A 19542-nucleotide genomic window follows, 5' to 3' on the forward strand; every position below is an offset into this window, starting at 1 on the left:
CAAGGTGGCTGGGATAGCATCATGTTTGAACAAGAAGAAACTCACAAGGAGGCTCACAATACAAATCATTATTTGTATTTCAGAGATGCATTCAGTCTCAGTGCAATGCAAAGAGTTTTGTGGTAAGTTTTATTTAACTAGTTTTCTTTCTACAGATTAATATTTAATTGAAAACAAAGTTTATTGAAAAGTTGCCACAAGTTTTTCTGGCTGGTTTACTTATGCATGTAAAAATTGAGAATAACACATGATGTGAAATATAAGTGTCCAACAGTCATCCTAACAAAACAAACAAACCAAAAACCATAAAAAATATCCCACCAAATCAACTGTAGCCAGTCCTTTGAAAAGGATGCATTTGCTTCTACCTTAGCATGATCCATCCACTTAGAATTTTTTGTTAATTTTTTTCCCCGTTTTGTGGCTCTGTGGCTTCCAAGAGTGCTAAAAGAAATGGATTGCTGCTCAACCACCTTGCATCCTTTCTCACCTGCTGGCTGTCAGCACATGCTGATTGATTACAGGTACACAGATGAGTGTAATGTAATTTCTGCCTGGTTGAATTCCCCCAAATTCTGCTGGCCAAATAGCAGTGTCTGCCTTCTAGGAAGTAGCCACTGGCTTTGGCTGCTAAAACAGAGTATAGGTGACCTGACGATCTGTTCCAGAACAGTGCAGGTAACAGGAGGTGCTTAGTTCTTGCATGCTTCCCTCCTACTAGGGACTGAAACACTGAATTTATAATCCACCTCATATAGGTTTGCTGTGTAGTTGGGGGAGAGGAAAAGGTATTTCCAAGTTCAGAGTTGATCCTCTGAAGGTGCCTTTCTCTGTTTCACCTAAGTGTTTTAAAAATGATGCCAATCTTCAGTTTAAGAGAAGATAGTAACTTCCAAGTAGAAAGGACAAGGTTTATGTTGCTTCATGCTAGACCATTCCTTTTAGTCTTGTAAGACATTTCTACATTGGCTTATTTTTACACTGTACTTTTACAAGATCTCAATCAAGACTATTTAGGAATTTTGTACTGTACAAGCCAAAAGCTTGTACAGTACAGAAACTTGCACTGTCCTTCCTGTATCTCTTGCATAAATCTAATGGCATCTGTAATTTAAACTTTCAGGAATAAAGAACAAGTACTGAATAGACGTGAGAAATAGCTACTCACTTTTCATAATTTTAGAAAGGTTTATTAAACCTTATCAAAAATACAACAGAATACTGAATAGAGAAAAGGCTACGGCACCAGGAGCGAAGGATTTTCCCCACCATGAGCTTGCCCACACAATGGGCAAGCATTTTTAAGCCGTTAACCCTCCCAAAGTTCTGTCCATCGACCCCTTCTTTGCTGCTCAGTGGTGCAGAGTTCTTACTCAAATCCTGATTGGAGGGCAGATGTCACCATACTGACAAGCTGACCCTCCCAAATGTCCCAGCCCTGGCTGTCTCTTGGTAACAATGCAAGGAGTAAAACATAACTATAAATCTATAAAACTTTTCTTAACTTGCATACATGATATTTGTCTGTTAATTGTGAGGGTCAGTCATCACATAACTCATCTATCACAATAGATCCTAACTTTTTGCTGGTTTTAATTTAACATAAGCCTTCCAGTTGATATGGATCTAATTTCCCTGTGAAAGATCAAAGAAATAAATGTCCGTGGGCTTTGTGAATCTCTTACCTAAACTAAATAATGAAAACTCATTTCAGTCGACCTAGACAAATCATAGTCTTTATCTTCAGTTGAGCCCAAGGAGACTGTAAACTTTGGGTATATATGTTGGGAATGTAAGGAGAGATTACGTTGTCATGTTGTGAATAAATACTGCAAAGAACAGGTTGTGAAGAATTTGTGGGCCAGTGAAGCAGACAGGTGATCTATATCACTTTCAAAGAGACATAGATATCACTTGTCTGGAAATAGTATTTAAAATCTAGACAGACCTTTGGGTTTTGTTTCTTTTTTTCACAATACTTAACACAAATGGTGTAATACTGAATCAGACTCAGAGTATGCAGTAATTTTGTATCTGTAACAGCTTTTTCTTTCCCTCTTTCAAGGATTTATAATTGAATAAAGTACAAGTTTTCAGTCTTTTATCCTATCAGAGTATGTGAGGAACAGCAGTATGTGCAAGAATGTCAGTTGGTGGTTTGTGAGAAAATCTCCCTCTCTCACTTACAGGCTTTAAGAATAGTAGCAGGAAGAATTTGCTGGTACTTTGTTGTCGTAGTTTTTCTTAAATGTTGGTAATTTTTTTTCAGTAAATATTCCTAAGTTGCAAAAAGTGAGAAGGCTTTTCTTGAGCAAGATTATCTTGACTGAAGCTCATTTTATCAGTTTGGTACTTGTCAAATCTTACTTGGCTCTGTCATCCACTTTCTTGGGAAAGTGAATAAGCTAATGACTCAAAAAGCTGGATTTGTATTATTTCTGCTAAAGATAAAATAACAGACTTAGTGCCTAGACACAAAGATTTATCTTGTTCTGATATAAACAGGGATGCACATGAGTTGGCCAAAACATAAAAAAAGGTAGTGCAAAAGGTAACGCTATTGTCTTAGTTTAAGACAATTTACAGGGTGAGGTCTCTGAAATAAGTTGTTTCCCCTTAGTTTTAACTTCTCCCCTTTCCACTAATAAGGAAAGACAAATACAAAGAGATACAAATGAAAAAAATAATAGTTTACTTAACAAAAACAGCAATAATCAACAAATACACAGTTCAAACTATGAACCGCAAATGGCTCAACGCCCACACACAAATGAGGAGGAGATCCCCCTGACTGTCCTGGGGAACACAGATAAAATGGTGGAGAATCCCCTCCCTGGGCCATGCAGCTGAGAGAGAATGAAGGAAACAACACAGCAAACAAGCTTCCATTGTTCCAAAACTCCCTGCTGCCCCTGCTCCACCAAACGAATAACCAGTGGGGAACAGGGACAAAAAAAAATCTGGAAAAACTATTTTTGTCCAAAAGCAGTCAATGCTGCTGTGCTGCCTACTCCACGCCACCCACCAGGGGCTCTCCCTAGCGCCACGTGGCTGCCGGCAGCGGCTGGAACTCGCGGAGTGGCTCTGACCTCCAGTGTGCTGGCTGCGGGCAACAGCGGGCAAGTCCGTCCCATCCCCAGCAAATGGCCTATGGCAGCGGCTGAAGGGAATTTGAAATGCTTTAGAGCCTGGAAAGAAGGGGAGAAAGCTCCATGTTTCTGTCCCCTGTTTTTAAAGGCACAAAGCACCCCTCCAAGTTTTGTGAATTGGGGTAAAACATAGAGATTCTGCTTCCGACTCAAAGAAATATTAAACAAACTTGTGCGGGTTGATGTAGAGGAAGATTTTTGGGTCAGCCTGTTATAAATGAAAAATGAAAAATAGCCAATTAAAAAAAAAATTTAAAAATAAAATTTATTTCGCGACTGTAATACAGTCCCAACAGCCACCAATCAATCGGACAGCGTACCACCCCCGGACGGTGAGCTGGGTGAACGTGAATTTGGCCTCTATCGCACCAAATTCCCCTCGTCCACACCAGCTGCTCCCAGGTCGTGGTTCTTATACATTTTAATTCGCCCGTGGCAGAGTCCCTTTGTCTCTTTTTCAAAGTCTTCATATTCATGTTCAGTCTTTTCTTCAGTCCAAGCTGCACAAAGCCTTCATCCGGGAATTGAACAATGTGCTTCTCCAATTCCCGGAATCTGGCATTCAGACGGCAGGTGCTGATAGCTCTGGTTATCTCAAATGTGTATCTCATCCGGGCCATCATCTCCCGGGTGTCACTGGACACATGCCTTTGTGTATGCCCATCTCCCGTGCAGCCGAAGTTCCCTTCGAATGCAAATGTCGCGGTGCCTCCTTGCCCATCTGCCACGGTTTCGCCATCCTGCCGCGGTTTCACCATCCTGCCACGGTTTTTCCATCCTGAGGAAAGATTTCTCTCCCCCCACCATGTACTAATAGTCTGTTTCATACACATATATATTTTAAACATCTTTTATTTCCACGAATTACTAACCACATTTCTAACAAGCCCTAATACTAAACTCTGCCTACTATTTCTGTAATGACAACTATTGATTTAAAATGCTATGTCATAACATGTATTTTGCTGAGGCTTTTCTCCTCTATCTCCAGACGTGTAGAACACAGACACCTACACGTGAGCTAGGTTAGACTTATTCGTATCCTGTCCAGTCAAAGCATTTCCAGTGCATGATTATCTGGCCTACTTCAGATACTTTCTTTAGGTTTATTTGACTCCCGAGGTGGTTATTTTTGTCTTTTGACTATTAATAGGAGTCCAGACATTTAGCTCAGATTTAGGTGTGGTTTTACAGACAGGCTAATTCAACCTTCTTGTATAATTTCTTTAATTCAGAATAATAACTGTGATTTATAATTGTGCATGCAGGTTGGTCAGGACAAAGGAAGCTGTTCTTTCAATAGAAACCACAGCCCATGTGTTGTTCCTCAAGAAAATGAAAATATTTTCCACACAATATTTGCTTTTTTCACGAAGTCTGGCAGAAAAGTATTGGTAAGAAACAGTACTGCTTATGGCACCACTTGAACATACAGCATATTTTACAAAACATTTTGCATGGTTTGGCATGACGATCTGAAGCAGATAGTTCATTATTATAACAACACTGATGATGTGCTGGGGGGACATTTAGTGATTGTAATTGTCTGTTTTTTAAAAGTAAATAGGAGGTTTCAGGAAGTGCAGTGGAAAGGAGTTTAGTTGACATGGCAGCACACACTTGGTAACCAGAGCCTTTGCTCCCATGTTCTCTCAAAGGCATATGGGGGCAGTGGGTCACTGCACTGTACTTGGTGCCTGACCCACACAAAGGGCTGGTGTGCAGCTGCAGTCCTGTTCCTTTCAGTCCTGAATGCTTGCCTGGCTCAGCAGCACTGTAGAGGACTGAATTTTACCGGGCTCGCTTTCACACAGACATCTGTAGCCATCTATCTTCAGGTCTTGAAAGTTGTTATTTCAGTGCAAGAGTGCTGTATTATAGCAGTTATAGAACTTAGTTTTCTAAGTTTATAAGTTTGCTGTTTATAATTTATCATTGAATTTTACAATTTATCATTTATCATGTAATTTTTACCTCCTTTGCCTAACAACTTTTTCCATATTTCCTGTAGGACTGTGAAAGACCAGGCAGATCTTGTTTAATTGTACACTGCAACATAAGCTCACTACCTAAAGCAGAATCCTGTGATATAAATATCTACATGCTGCTGAATACCGAGATACTCAGGAAGGTACGTGGCCTCTTTGTAGGTTGTCTTCAATGCCAATTTAAGTGTGCTTAGGTGAACCAGTGAACTCAAAACTTCCATTTCTTCCTCTTTACTAGTGTGTGAAAAATAATCATGGTATCAAACAAAACAGATCTCCTTATTAACAGTGTGTATGGAGGTGTTAATCTTAGTTCTTACCCATTACCCATTAAGATAGAAATAAATTTAGTTCAGAAATTTATACGTTGAAAAATGACAAATGAGACCCCTAATTGTGTGCATGGTGTTTAGGTTAGAGATTTCTGAAAATCTAATTGATTTCTGAAAGTTTTCATTCTAAAAAATGTAAGTAAATGTAAACTGTGACCAGCTATGTATTATCTTCCTGTGTAAACAGAGACGTGGCAGTATTTTGTAACTTATACTTCAAATTGTTATTATTCAAAGAAGATGCATCATGACGACATTAATGCTAAGCTTAACATTTATGGCAAGAAACAAATGGTTGCCAGTTAATTTCTGTCTTCTCTGAAGCTGCTGAATGAGACAGTAAATCTTTTAAATTTTTTGTGATTTACTGCATTTTGACCTATGTTCCTTTACTTACAAAAATGCTGACTCTAATTCTGGCAAGATGCTGTAAGGTTATGAGGGAATAAGATAATTGGAGGAGAAAGCTGATAACATGAACCTATTAAAATAAACCTGTCTTTCATAGTTGTGAGATAAAAAGTGTCAGAGAGAGCCCTTATTAGAAAACAGTTGCTAAAGTAATTAATAGCCTTGAGGTTTTCCAATTGAAACCAGTATGTCTGTTAATGTTTGTTCATATTTGAAAAAAGGAAGTACAGACATGGCCGGAAGTTTCAGCTATTTGTTACATGCTTATAGAAATGCTGAAATACGTAAACAAGTAACTGAGTGCCTGCAAAATATGCTTCTGGGAAATTCAAACCTTGCAATAGCCAGGATTCATCCCATTGCTGGGTCCCTTCTAAGATTACTTTTAGCAACACTCCTTTAAAAGACATAGAGTGTTTACACGTTTGAGTATCACCAGTGCATGCCGTTTTCTACTTATTACATACTCTTCCCAAGGCAAACCGTATACAAGTGAGTAATGTGTAAGTTGAAATGACATCTTATTGAAATGTGCCTGTTAAAATGCACTGGGCATTTTATTGGAGAAATATGTATTAATGAGAGGAATTGTATAGTGAATAAGATATTTGCCATGCACAGATTCTAATAAGAAGTTCTCCCCCAGGATATATTGTAGTTTATCCCAGTTTCTGTATATCATTTTTCTGTTCACTTGAAAAACAAACCGGAACATTTTTCACAGTTAATATTGAACCTGCCTGTGTCATTGGAAATTCTCTGTCTTGCTTCATGGCAAATGTGGGAAACATTAACAAACCAAATACAAAGTATGCATTTAAAGTCTAACATACCTGATTTTGCTATAATCTGAAATAATGTGCTCAGGTATATCTGTCTGTTATGAGCATAAAGTATATTTTTTCAAAGCAGAGTTGTAACCAGGATGGTACTTAGCTGCCAACCTAGCCTTCACTAAGCATTGCCTGGGTGTATTTATTATACTGGCAATTGTTTGATGGTTTGTTGGGCTTTTTTTGACAGGGGGGTTGGTGCTTTTGTTGTTGTTGTTGTTAAGTCCAGTTCTTCCTCTTTTTACTTCTCAGGACAGTTCATCGGTCATCCAGTTTGTCACAAGGGCAAGGCTTCAGATGGACCATGATCTCAGAGTTGTGGAGGTGCCCAATGGGAACCCAGAAGAAAAAACAGTGAGTACACAAACCTAAAGAGAAATGTTTCCTTTTCCCAGTGGACTGGAAATCACTGAGAGCTCTATACAAACTAGAATTTATGCCTGGGCTGACCCACAAGAGTGCCCAGACTTTGTCTGACTAGACTAACAGTACTGTGAACTGTGTTTTTGTGGTTTGGCTCTCTGTGATAACCATGTCAACAGAGTGAATGCAATTATGTCAAACCAGAGTGATCTGTGTTGTACTAGCTAAAATATCCTTGAGGTATTAATGCAAATATTAGGTTTAGGTCCTGATTTAGGGTTAACATTTGCTTTAATCTAATTCAAATTTCCCTTAAAAACCTAGAAGAGACTTGAAACCTCAGCAATGTCTTTTCACATGTGCCAGAATGAAATATTTAGAAGTGTTAATGATATTTTGGGAGCTGTGAAAATGCAAAAAGGTGTCTAATCTTTCAGAAAGTAAGTAAACTTTTTTTTCTTGTGCTAAGCTGGTAAAAATCAAGTGGGAGTTGATACCACATATTGCACTGACTTCCCTCTTCCTCCTACCTTTTTGGTGCCATTTGTCTTCCTTCCTTCTGTTATCCAAAAGTCTGGCACTTCACTGTTACTGCTGTGTCTGTGTCCATTCACCTGGCTGGCACCACCCAGTTCACAGCCTCTTGTCTTAGGCTACTACAAAGGGCTCAATCTGCATTTAAATCAGCATCTCAATCCTTGCAAACCCAGCTATTTGCACCAATGTATCCCTCAACAATCATGTCTGTAACTGTAGTCTTGAATATCTGTTTAGTTAGACCTATCAGAAAAAGGAGTTGTTCTATATGACAGAATCTTCTTTTTCCATTCTGTTGTCTTTTTTTGTCAGGTTTCTATACCATTTTATACAATAGGCTTGGAAGTTAAAATTAAGAACATAGCCATTGCTGGGAATGTGCCTTATAAGTGACCTGCAGTCATGAGTGTTAATACATTGCTTGGCCACTCCATAGTTCTGCAGCTTGCACAGAACACATCTTGCAATTGCATGGCAAAATTTCATTAATGACTTTTGACAAACAAGGCTCACTTTTAAAATTTCAGAAGTTTATTAAACCTTAACAAAAATACAACAATGGACTGAATAAGGAACAATCTCACAGTGCTGAGAGTCTTGGTGACCAGCAGCCACACACTCATTTACAAAATGGATGCTGTGCTTTTTAAACTCTTGGCCCCTCCCAAAGTTTTGTCAGTCAACTCCTTCTCTTCCATCCATTGGTAGAGATCACTTTCTTACAAACTGATTGGTAGTCAGGTGTTGCCATGCCACATCTCCTAGTAACAAGGTTGCCCTCCACTAAATGTCCCAACTATTGACAGCAATATAAGGGAGAAGGGAAAGAAGACTACGGGAAGAACATATAAAAATAACATACTATCTATCTATAAAACTTTTCTTAATATACACATAATATTAATCTCTTAATTGTGAGAGCCATCGCATTACCCATTTATAACATGACTGAAGTAACACCTGACTGTGATCCCCATGTCTGAACTGAAATGGAAGAACACAGAATTTCTATGACAAATATTTTCAACTGTAAAATGTTTTAAAATATCTCAGAATGACAGGTATTGTAAAATGTGTCGGATTGCTATTTTTTAGTGTTCAAAATTTAGAAATGCTTTTTTTCTAGGAATGCAGGCTCTGCTGTATTTCATTGTTATCTAATGCTTAGAGGAAAAAAGAAAAGAATGTTAGGCAAAAAAAGAAATTGTTCTTTTCTATTCTCAGAAAGCCTTTCATCAAGTCTTGAGTTGCATTATGAAGCACACTGTGTATGTGTTGGGAGGCTATCTTAAGCTTCAAACAAGAGCTTGCTTCCAATTCCTGGGAAGCCCTAGCTGTAAAACAGCATGCTTGAAATGTTGTAGCCATGTAACATTAATCTGTAGTTTGAAGTCTTTTCTTATAGGAGTGCCATTTCCTCTCTGCTTTATGGTATTTCCATATGCCAGCTTCAGTATTGCTGTATGTTTTGCACAGGGTCATGTTCAGACAAAAATTTAAGATATGACTTGGCCCAAGGTATTAATTTTTCTGTGTTCTCTTCTTGTGGAATGCAGAAGGGAAGAGTAGCTGTTGCAAGCCACGACTAATTTAGCTGGAAATAGAGGCTGGAGAAAGAAAATGTCATTGTTCAACCCCCTCTTTTCCTTTTTAAAGGTCATCCTGTACTCTCCATTAACCACAGACTGCTGTACTGTATCCATTAGGATAGCAGCTCCTTCTGTACAGTTGTGCATGAACTTCGTATGAGACTGTTTATGACAGTGTTCCCTAACATTTCTTAGACACTTTATCATGCTAAGGTTGAAAAGGCCTTTTTTTCTTTCTAAGGCTAAATGTGGGCTTATTATCACATTTAAATGTTTTTTTAGGACCAGGTACCATTATTTCAATTGGGGCTTTTACATTGTAGTGTATAGCATCAGAGTGCAAACTCTCTGTAAAAAAAGATAAATTGAGATGGAAGAGAAATAGAAAAGGAAGGCTGATATTTTTTATGCTAGTATAAGAAATACCAGTGGACCACCCGTATGAACACCAGCTCTGTCAGAAACTTCAACAGACAATTTTTCAGGGAGATATGAAAGTGTATGTGAGTATCTTTAAGCTGGGTAGCAGGCTGTCTTTGAAATTAACCCGTTTTTTTTTTAAAAAAAGGACTTGTGCAATTCTCAGAAATAATTTCTCTGAATTTGGATATGATTTTATGTGATTTTTAATTGTGTATTTTTGGTTCTGGTTACAATAGGCTGCTTGAGCTCTTATATTAGACAAATCTCATTAAGAAGGTGATCAGAGTTTGGATTTGGCTCCCTGATGACAGTGGTATTAACATATGTATATATTGTCTGAAACTGGTGTCATATTTTCAAGAGGCATACTTTATTTTCTTCATCATATGAGTTTCCATGAAGGTTTGGTTCTCTTCTTCTTCATCTATGAGCAAAACCAACAATAAGCTCCAAGAGAATACAGTAGTCAAATACCAGATTGAAGAGTTCACATTTTCTGCTCGCTGCTTGTGTGCAAGAAGAGAAGGAGTGCTCTTAAGGAACAAAAGGACTTCCTTTGGAAGTGTGGAAGGAAGAATTAACTGGATTTTACTACAACAAAACTATTCAAATGCCTCTGAGTCTTCCTGTATTGAAAGTAAGGGAATGCAAAGCTGACTGCATGAAAAGGCAACCCCAGATAAAATGTATGCAGGTCCTGCAACGCAGTGACCTTTAAAGCTGAAGGCTGCCGTCTGGTGCTATCCATTAAGTACAGGTATGCTCCATCAAGCCTTTGAACCTTTTGTGCCTTCTGGATAGAGTTCACTGTTCTTTTATTTCCATTTCAGTCACTCTAGGTTTAATGCATATCTCGGGTAACCCAAAATGTTACTGTATCCCCTATCTATCTATGCCCAAAATTGTTACTGTCTTTTTAAGACCCCCTCACCAGAAAACAGAACAGGGAGGTGGTGTGTTGTATCGTGCTTTTTGTTTTATCAGCCCAGGGCTTTTTAAAAATTGGGACACAGGGGGATCTCTCTCTCCCTGTTTGGCTTGCCTCTTGGCCTTTTCTTGCCTCTACTTGCAACAGTAGCAAGTGGAGAATCTGCATTTTGCAATCAGAAATTGTTTCAGAGGGTTTCAGAGTTTACTGTTATTTTGCAACACCTGTGGACAGAACTAAGCCAGAGCTGGTCTGGTGCCAGGCCGCCACGCATCCATGCTGAAAGTCCGTTCTTCCCTCCTCTTTCATTGGAGTAGGGACCCAAGGCAACAACACCAAAACTAACAGCGTCCAGCAGGTGTCAGGAGGCGGCAGCAAGTGGGAACACTGATCCCACATACCCTGGCAATTCCTATCTGCCACTAGAACTGCTTTGAAAGCTCCTACCTTAATGGGAGGGTTTGCTGCCATTTTTCCTTTGTCTTTAGAACCACACACTCATCTGTGCCAGGCAGCATCTTAGGATGGGTCACTCTGCAAATTCAAGTTTCTCTTTGTCTCTGGTGGCGGTCTGTGAGATTTAGCAATTTTGTATAGAGTGATTTGCTGCTTCTCTTTCCCCGGCTAGCTGATGTAGAGAGCAGCACAATACAACAGTGATTGTTTACTGACATTGTTTTGCCTGTTGCTGGTTTTCTTGCTAGAAAACTGCTATTTTTTCACTTATATCTACTAGTATTTGGTTTCTTCTTATTGTTGGAAAGGGATTAACACTAAGGGGGAGAACTTGTAGAGTGTTCCCTTTAAATTGTCTTAAACCAAGACAATGCAACACAGGCAAGTGGTTGTCCTCCATGGGTTTTTTCTGCTCAGAATTTAGGTATGTTTATGTTTCCAATGATAATATATTTTTGGAGAAAAACAATAGCAAAAAAAAAAACAAACCAACTCACAAAAAGTCAGTTTATGGCTGAAAGCTAGGAAGCTGTCTTTATATGCATATATTTGCATATTCTATGCAAAGAGATTTAAATGTATACTCATGACCCTAAGCTTTAGCTGTCTGCCTGCAGCATGGAGGACTCCTGACTTTGGCCTGTTCCCCATGTCTATTGAAAGGAGCAGCCTGTGGTACTGGACAGCCTTCATGATGTTCTAGTTGGTTTTTTTTTTTTAATGCATATGGGAATACCTCTTCCACTGAGCAATCCACTGCCAACCTCTCATTTCTTAGAAACACTCAGCATTTTAAGGCACCAGTTCTCCCTAGCTTACCTTTTTAATACCTGGCTGGAGCTTTCTCCAGCAGCTTTGCAGCCTCCTTGCCAGCAAATTATTTGCTGCCATATTGTTTTTGTCATGTTAAGTTATTAATTTTGTGTTACTTTTCCATTTGCTGCTATAATACTCCTTTTATAGATTTTCTTGTCTTTACACTGCAGTCTCTCAGGTAGAAACATACACTTGAGTAAAGGAATGGAATACACAATAACAATAAATTACAGTTACTTTCCCAGGGATAGAGACAAGCAGGTTGCAAGAAACCTTCAGGTTTGTATTTTTTAAGAAAATACTGCTTTCCTTAGTATATGTAAATAAATAAATATGTATGTTCTGGTTAGAAAGCAAAATCAATGACTGATTCCAATTCAGAAATACAATTTATTAGGAAAAGGAAAAAAAAAAAAACCAAACCAAAACAAAACCAAAAAACAACCCCAGCAAAATACATGCAATAATACAAAAGAAAAACCAGTGACAGAGTCAGAATACAAGCAGACATCCTGCTGGTTAGGGTGGTGGTAGCAGTCCAGATGGAATGGTCTTGTTGAAGTGGTGATCCCGTAGAAAAGATCTGGTAGCTGTTGTCCTCTGGAAAACAATGGGTAAGGGCTGCTTGTTCTGTCCCAAAACCCAGACTATATCCATATGGGGATGCTTAGCTCCTCCCCCCTGAGCAGAGCATCTCACAATGGGCTGATATCATTCTGACTCATGTAGTGGGTCCTTGATTGCCCATTAAACAGAAATGGCTCCCAGAGGAATTTACCTCTGAGTCATGCAGCAATGTATTGGTGGGCCCATTAACAGGAGATAAGGAAAAAACAATGCCCCTCCTGGTTTCAACAGCTCTTGAGGATGGGGATAGAATACATCTTTATATTGTAACCTAGGACAATGTAAAAGGGATGTATATGCATATATGTACAGACATAAAGGAGAATAGTGTCTTTACTGGTGAACTTCCCCAAGGCATAATAGTATGTGAATAGAAAAGTCAAAAAGCAATGCAGTGTGGTTAGAAAAAACAGAAATAATCTTGGTGATAATACAGAAATATAATAGACTTTTTTAATAAGCCCATGCCCCCCATGGTTCTGTGGCTTATGAGGCTGATGCATAAAATTCATTTGATATACATGAGCAAAACTAAAAATTTTTAATTTGCATTTTAAATCAGCTTTTGCTGAAGTATGTTTCTTTTCTTTCTGAGTACCAGTGCAGTGTCTGTGCCTCTTCTGAAAAGGCTTTGACAGAGTATGAACTTTAATTACTTTCAAAAATTCCTATTCAGTTAACTTCTTGCTTACATGCTTTACTGAAATAAGGTGTTTTAAAACTTCTTAAAAACAAAAGTTCTGTTTCTTCATAATTTGTTAACCAAGATATAGTTGTCAGGATATAGCAAGTGTTTGGTACGGGTAGAAGATGAACCGGTAGGTGCTCTTGTACATCTGTGTTTGACATTGCAAAAATCAGTGGTTGGGTGGAAATCTCAGTTATTTTCCAGAAGGGCAGTTACACTGTGTAAAACCTGATAGAGGTGTGAACTACATAAAGCTAAATGGCAAGCTGCACTGCCTCCTGGGCTTCCCCACTTTCAAATCCTGCATGTACAGTGCAAAAAGCAAAAGATAAATATGAAACTAAAAATCCTCATATGTCAAGACAGTGATGTTTTTTATGGTTTTTCCCTGGCATTTTATCAGTCTAAAAACAAACATCTAATCCACTCTGTATTTTGTGACTGTTACACATGTTTTCTGTGAACCACCTGCTGCCCCTACTGCCCTCTTTGGGATATTTTGCCAGCACCATGCCCCTTATCTTTGGCATCAGTTACTCTTATCACTTCTGTGTTCTTTATAGGTCAGAGCTGTGGGAATTATGCTGAGCTGGAGGTTACCTTGTGTTCCCCAACCTGTTAGCCACCCTGTAGAAGCTGTGCTGCTGGGGTGGAAAGGACAGGGAATTCAACGTTTTCCCATGAACAGCTTTTAGAGACTGTGCAATGGCCAGTGGGTCCACCAGCAGGTGGCAGATGGTGTATTTCTCTTTTGTACCAATTACCCTCTGACTTCAACCTTCCCCCCAGGAATGGCTTGCTTCCCTGACATCTTGTCACTGACTGTATTGCCTTCTTCGTGATACTCCAGATACGCATTATACTCTGACTGCTGAGTCTGATTCAATTTGGATTTGGCTTGGGTTTTTTGTTATTGGCACTTTCTTCACCAAAACTCACTGCAGTTGCTGTGTATTAATGCAGGCAGTTTTGAGGGCTTGAGGTGGCTAGGGACATTAACATGCACAACATCCCTGCTCTTCTTCAAACTACAAAGCAATGAATGGGTTTTTTTATGCATGTGTGTTGATTCCAGACTGCTAGAAGAAACCGGATAGATAAGCTGCTGCTCTACCCTATTAGCTCAAGCTGTGACTGCAAAAGCTACAGTCTAGTCTTCTAGCCAGTGTGCTTCAGACCTGAAATGTGAAGGTCTTGCTATAGAGATTACATATGATTTCATCTCTGCAGCTTTTTTCTGGTTTTGTCTTTTGGCAGGATGAAGTGCATATAGATCTGTTGTGCTGGAGGTTGTGGTATGTTAACATTTGCTTGCTGAGTAGTGGAAAAAAGGCACCAGAGACTGCTTGAAAGGTCTCTTCAATAAAGTTGGCAATACTTAAAATGTAAGGAGACTGGGTTTTTTAGAGGCAGAAAGGAAAATAAAATTAATGTCTTGTTATCTAAGAAATAGTCATAAGATCTGTGTCTATAAGATGGATGCTAACCTTAGCATCTGTGAAAAATGGACTGCCACATCAGATCATCTGTCCAAGCTTCAGAGAAATACAAGTGTCTTGGCTAAGGAAAGCAGGAGCCTCCCTTGGAATGGAAAATATGACCCCCTCTTTCCAAATTATTATAACTTTGAAATTGATGAGCTTTCAGGCAAAGATATGAGATAAGGAATAATAGGTGTATGTACTAATGTATGTATGTATAACAAGGCAAACATCCATAACAATGTTAACAACAACAAACATGAACAGAAATCCCAATAAACTGTCTCTTCCCTCTAAGCCATTGCCCCTTTGGTGTAGTTGCAGTCACAGACAGCAGGGGCGCTGTTGGCTCATGGCCAGGCAGGGCAGGTGAGATGATTCCCCTGCAGCTGCAGGGGGCGCTGTGCACAAGTTTCGGCCGCCTCTCCCCACACGGTAATGGTGGATGCAGCCAACAGAAAGGGATGGAGAGGGGGCTTCCCTTACAAACTCACTCAGCCGATCCCTCTGCCCCCTCTGGATAGCAAAGGGAGCTGTAGCAGGAACCTTAAAGTAGCATGCTGGGAATGCAGGGATGAGCAAAGTCCCAGAATGGTAGATGAGATGTATCAGAAGCTCGGCAGCTGTAGCTGGAATTGTGGAGCGTCCCTGCAGGTCAGGGGTGTGAGTTACAGCGTAGCAAAGAAACCTCAGAGCAGTGGCAAAAACCAGTGGGGGCTGGGCAGTGACCGCTGGGCTCTTGAACATGGCTAGGAGAGAGAGGCTCCCTTGGAGGGGGAGGGGGCTCAGGGATCCTGGGGTTTCCCCTGAAGCACCTGAGTGGATGGTGAAAGTCCTTTTTCAGTGAGGTAGGATGTAAATAAGGTCCCAGTTCAGTGGGGCCTCTCTCATGAGTAGAGGTTCACCCCATGGCAAAAGAAGCAGGACTGGGCTAGGCTCCGGTGGTGGCAGCGAATTCCCTCCAGCTCAACTGTCCTCCTCCAAAGCTGAGAGAGAGAGAGAGAGAGCTAGCAGCTGCCTTAACCCCTTCCTTTCCCAGCTGAATTCTTGCAGTATCTCTGCTCTTCCCAGAGAAACCCCCAGGTAAAAAGCCAGCTGGACCTGAGCTGTGGCCACTTCTTTTCTCTGTCTTAAGCACCTGGTCATTATTGTCTCCTAGCAACATATATGGGGAAAAATTCTTTGAGAGAAAGAACCTTAAACCCCAACAACAAGGAAGGCAGAAGGTCTGTGTTTGATCTCTATTTGGTATTTCCCTTACACTGGCTGTGAGGGACAGTCTGCTGCTTAAGAAGCTCTCTGTTCAGCAAAATATGTTTAAAAGTCTGACAAAGGCTTTGTGCTATTATCTGAAATGCTAAAATTATTTTTTCTTGGTTGAAGAACTGGTCCATGTTTGAGAGCTATTTTGAATATTGTGATACTAGTTATGGGAATATGTTTGGATAATGCTAAATATGTAGAGCTTAGTTCATGTCTATTTGCTATGTTTTCAAGTCTTGTTATCATGACACCAAAGCAAGGCCACTCACGGTCATCTTTGAAAGGTTGTGGTGATCAGAAGAGGTGCCTGAGAAATATCACTCTGGTCTTCAAAAAGACCAAGGAGGACCTTGGGAACTACCAGCCAATCAGCGTAACTCAGTCTCTGGAAAGGGAAATGTAATGGAGTGTCTCATTCTGGAAGCCATCTCTATGCACATGGATGATAAGAAGGGGAGCAGGAGTAGTCACTATGGATTCACTAAAGGCAAATCATGCTTGACCAACCTGATGGCCTTCTATGATGAGACAACCACCTGGATGGATGAGGGGAGAGCAGTATGTACTGTCTACCTCTATTGCAACAAGGTGTTTGACACTGCTTCTCACAATATTCTCATATGCAAAGTCAGAAAGTGTGGACAGGATTGATGGCTAGTGAGGTGGATTGAGAACTGGTTGAACAACAGACACCAGAGTGTTATAGTGGCACGATATCTAGCTGGAAGCCTGTCACTAGTGGTGTCTGCCAAGGTTCTGTACTGGGCTGTTGTGGTTTGACCAGGAAGTGAGTTTCTGGGAAAGTTGTGGTCAAACCAATCAGTGGCCAGATTTGAAAATCGGCACCTGGTGTGGCCACTGGGGACCTGGATACGCCTCTGAGAACACCCAGGGGTTAAAAGCAGAGGATTCCCAGAGGGACTTGCTCTTTTGAGTCCGGCCAGTGAGTTAATCTGTCCTCTCCCCTGCCCAGCTGCGTCTGGGTGGGGGAGGGGGAGGCCATGCAGCCTGTGGGAAGGGAGGCCGGAGCCCCTGCAAGATGCAGGGGTGGAGGAGACCTGGGATGTTTCAGGCAGCCACCACCCCCCCCCACCCCCAGGAGAGAGTGATAGAGAGTCTGTGTTTTGGAAATATACCTTTCATGGGGGCACTGGCACTGTGCCAGGGTCAATCCATGACATGGGCCCATGTTAGGTCATGTGTGCGAGGTGAAGAGCAAGGAGACAGAGACACTCAACCCCGATGTTCAAGTGCACAGAGGAAGTTTGTTTTTCCAAGCCCTTCCTTATAAAGGGCATTTTGAATGACCTGGTCTGTACTCATTGGTGTGAACACCATACCCCCTGGAATCTGGCCAGTGAAATGCTTGCAGCTTCATAAGAGACCTGATTGGGAGAAGCTCCTGTCATTCAATCCTGGGGCTTGGTAGCAAGCTCATAAATGCTATTCAGTAACATCTCACCTTCCTTGTTTAATAAAATTTGTAATTTGTTTTCTGTTACCCGTTGCCGCTCCTCCTCCCGGCTAGCTGATGACAAGAGGTGGGGGGGCGGAAGATCCCCCCTTGAGCCCCGTGAATCCCAGCCACCAGCTGTTGGCACAGTAAAACACAGAGCAGCATACGGGTCCCAGGGTAACTTTATTTGATGGTAAAACTTCCCCTTTTCTTCTTCCTGGGACCTCAAACAAGGGGCAGACAGGAACTTATATGTGGGGGCAGGTCTCAGGGGAGGGTACAATCTTTAACAAATCAGGAGAACTGGGAGTGAAAAACCAGGCGGGAACAATGTATAAGCTAATAAAAATTCCAAGGGAGTAGAACGGTTTCAGTAAACTGAAAGTTTGGGGAAATAGAAACTAGCAACTAACAACAAGACAAGTGATGAAAAATCTGGGAAAAGGCGGGAACAAAAAGGAAACAGCATAAAGAAAACTACCAAATTACAAATCAAACAATAAACCTACTAATAAAAGAAAAAGCACAGTGCAACAACCCATCTGCAAGGGCCCTTTGCAAACGGGACAACAGAAGACAGCATGGGCTAAATTTGCATGGAAGCTGCAGCATTTATGTTCAGGATGTGCTGGGGGAGAACTCAGGCCACAGGCACAATGCTTTTATATTACAACTTACAGAAAGCAAAAACCATTCAACCTTTAACCCATGTAACCCTTATAGAAAAACCCAACTATTAAAAACAACCTGTAACTCATTTATCCCTTGAAGAACCCAACACCCAGAAAACAATCTGTAAACAGAAAAACAGTTTGTAAACAGGAAAATACTCTGTAAACAATTCAAGTCCTTATATTGACTGTCCATGAGGTAGGTGGTCATTTGCGATCCAGTGTTCTGCTGAAGAGACTTCAGAATGCTGTCCAGTGTCCTTTACCTTGGATTTACCTAGGAATGTTGTACTGTTATATGATTTATTAGAAAACATAAGAGCATGACACCACTTAAAACTCAAAAAGGGAGTGGTGTACCTTTACTCCAACTTTTCTTCCCTTTTTTCTTTGTATAGTAAGTAGAAATATAAATAAAGCATGCAATTTTTAACAGCATTAATAAGGTAGGGGGTTGCTGGTAGGTCTCTCTTTCACTATGAACAAACTTGGAGGGCTACTTCCAGAAAAAGCCTCTGTGCCTGTCTCAAAAGAAAAAGGGTTTGCTTTTTTGCACAGAATCTTTACCAGCCAGGTTTATAGGTTGATTAGGCCAATGACTTGGTTGGGAGAGATTTCCTGCATTCTACATTTTAGAAACAAGTTTGTATTAATATCCAGTGCAAAACAAAATAAAAAGTTTTTAACATTAATTTCTTAGTGGACATCCCCTGGATCTTACCCATCCTTCTTGAAATATTGTGACAATAATTAGTAAGAGTATTAAAAAAATACATAACAATACACACACTAATGCTTTCCTGATGCACAGCAGTAATAGCCTGAGACAGAAAGATAACACTTTACTGATCATGTGCTTATTAACTTTAGCTTTAGCAATTGCAAACAAAATCAACAAATACTGTATTATGAACTCTTTACACTTTGCAAATGTTTTCAGTTTATTAGCATTTCTGGGAAATTAAAACCTTGATTTATTAAGAGGTAATGTGGTTATAATGCTTTGTAGGGAAGGAAACTTAGTGTCTGTTTGTCTCTTTACCATCCATTTGCAAGCAGCTGCTGGCTTCTCGCTTGGCTGGATGACAGTATATCTTGATTTCAGCTGCTGTGAGACATTTAACCCGTATGTCTGACCCATCTCTACAGGCAGACTCAACCGTCTCTGTCCCTGCGGTACCACACTCCTGCCTCTCTCTCTGCACTGCCTTTTTCCAAGCACAACCTTTGCAAAGGCTTTTCCCATGCTCTGCTTCTAAGTTCTGCAGCTCTCTTTGGAGGCAGACTTGGTGGTGGAGCTGCTCCCACTGGAGGTGCGGCCAGGCTCCACAGAGGCTTGGCTGTGTCCCTTTGAGGCTGGATCGAGGGCAGAGCTCACCCCGTGACATCGGCTGGATGGGGGAGTGCTGCCAGGCCAGCTGAGGAGGGTGCGGAGCTGATGCCATCGACCATGTGGCATGGAGTAATGGCTGTGGGGTTCCTCCCAGTCCTGAGAGGACCTGGAGTGGACGCCCCGCAGTCTGGTCCCCCA

At 40.7% G+C, this 19542-nt stretch overlaps 1 protein-coding gene across 1 annotated transcript in view; it reads left to right on the plus strand.

Moving 5' to 3' along the window:
* LOC121353949 (integrin alpha-9-like) overlaps nt 1-19542 on the plus strand; it is a gene marked incomplete at its 5' end in the record, with an annotated part of 178084 nt that overhangs the window by 127441 nt on the left and 31101 nt on the right. Inside the window, 3 exons of the mRNA XM_041468170.1 lie at nt 4418-4543; nt 5161-5280; nt 6966-7067. Coding sequence (XP_041324104.1) covers nt 4418-4543; nt 5161-5280; nt 6966-7067 — 348 coding nt within the window. The remainder of the gene's footprint in view (nt 1-4417; nt 4544-5160; nt 5281-6965; nt 7068-19542) is intronic.

This window comes from Pyrgilauda ruficollis, unplaced genomic scaffold (genome assembly GCF_017590135.1).
Source record: "Pyrgilauda ruficollis isolate IOZ18807 unplaced genomic scaffold, ASM1759013v1 scaffold213, whole genome shotgun sequence".
NCBI lineage: Eukaryota > Metazoa > Chordata > Aves > Passeriformes > Passeridae > Pyrgilauda > Pyrgilauda ruficollis.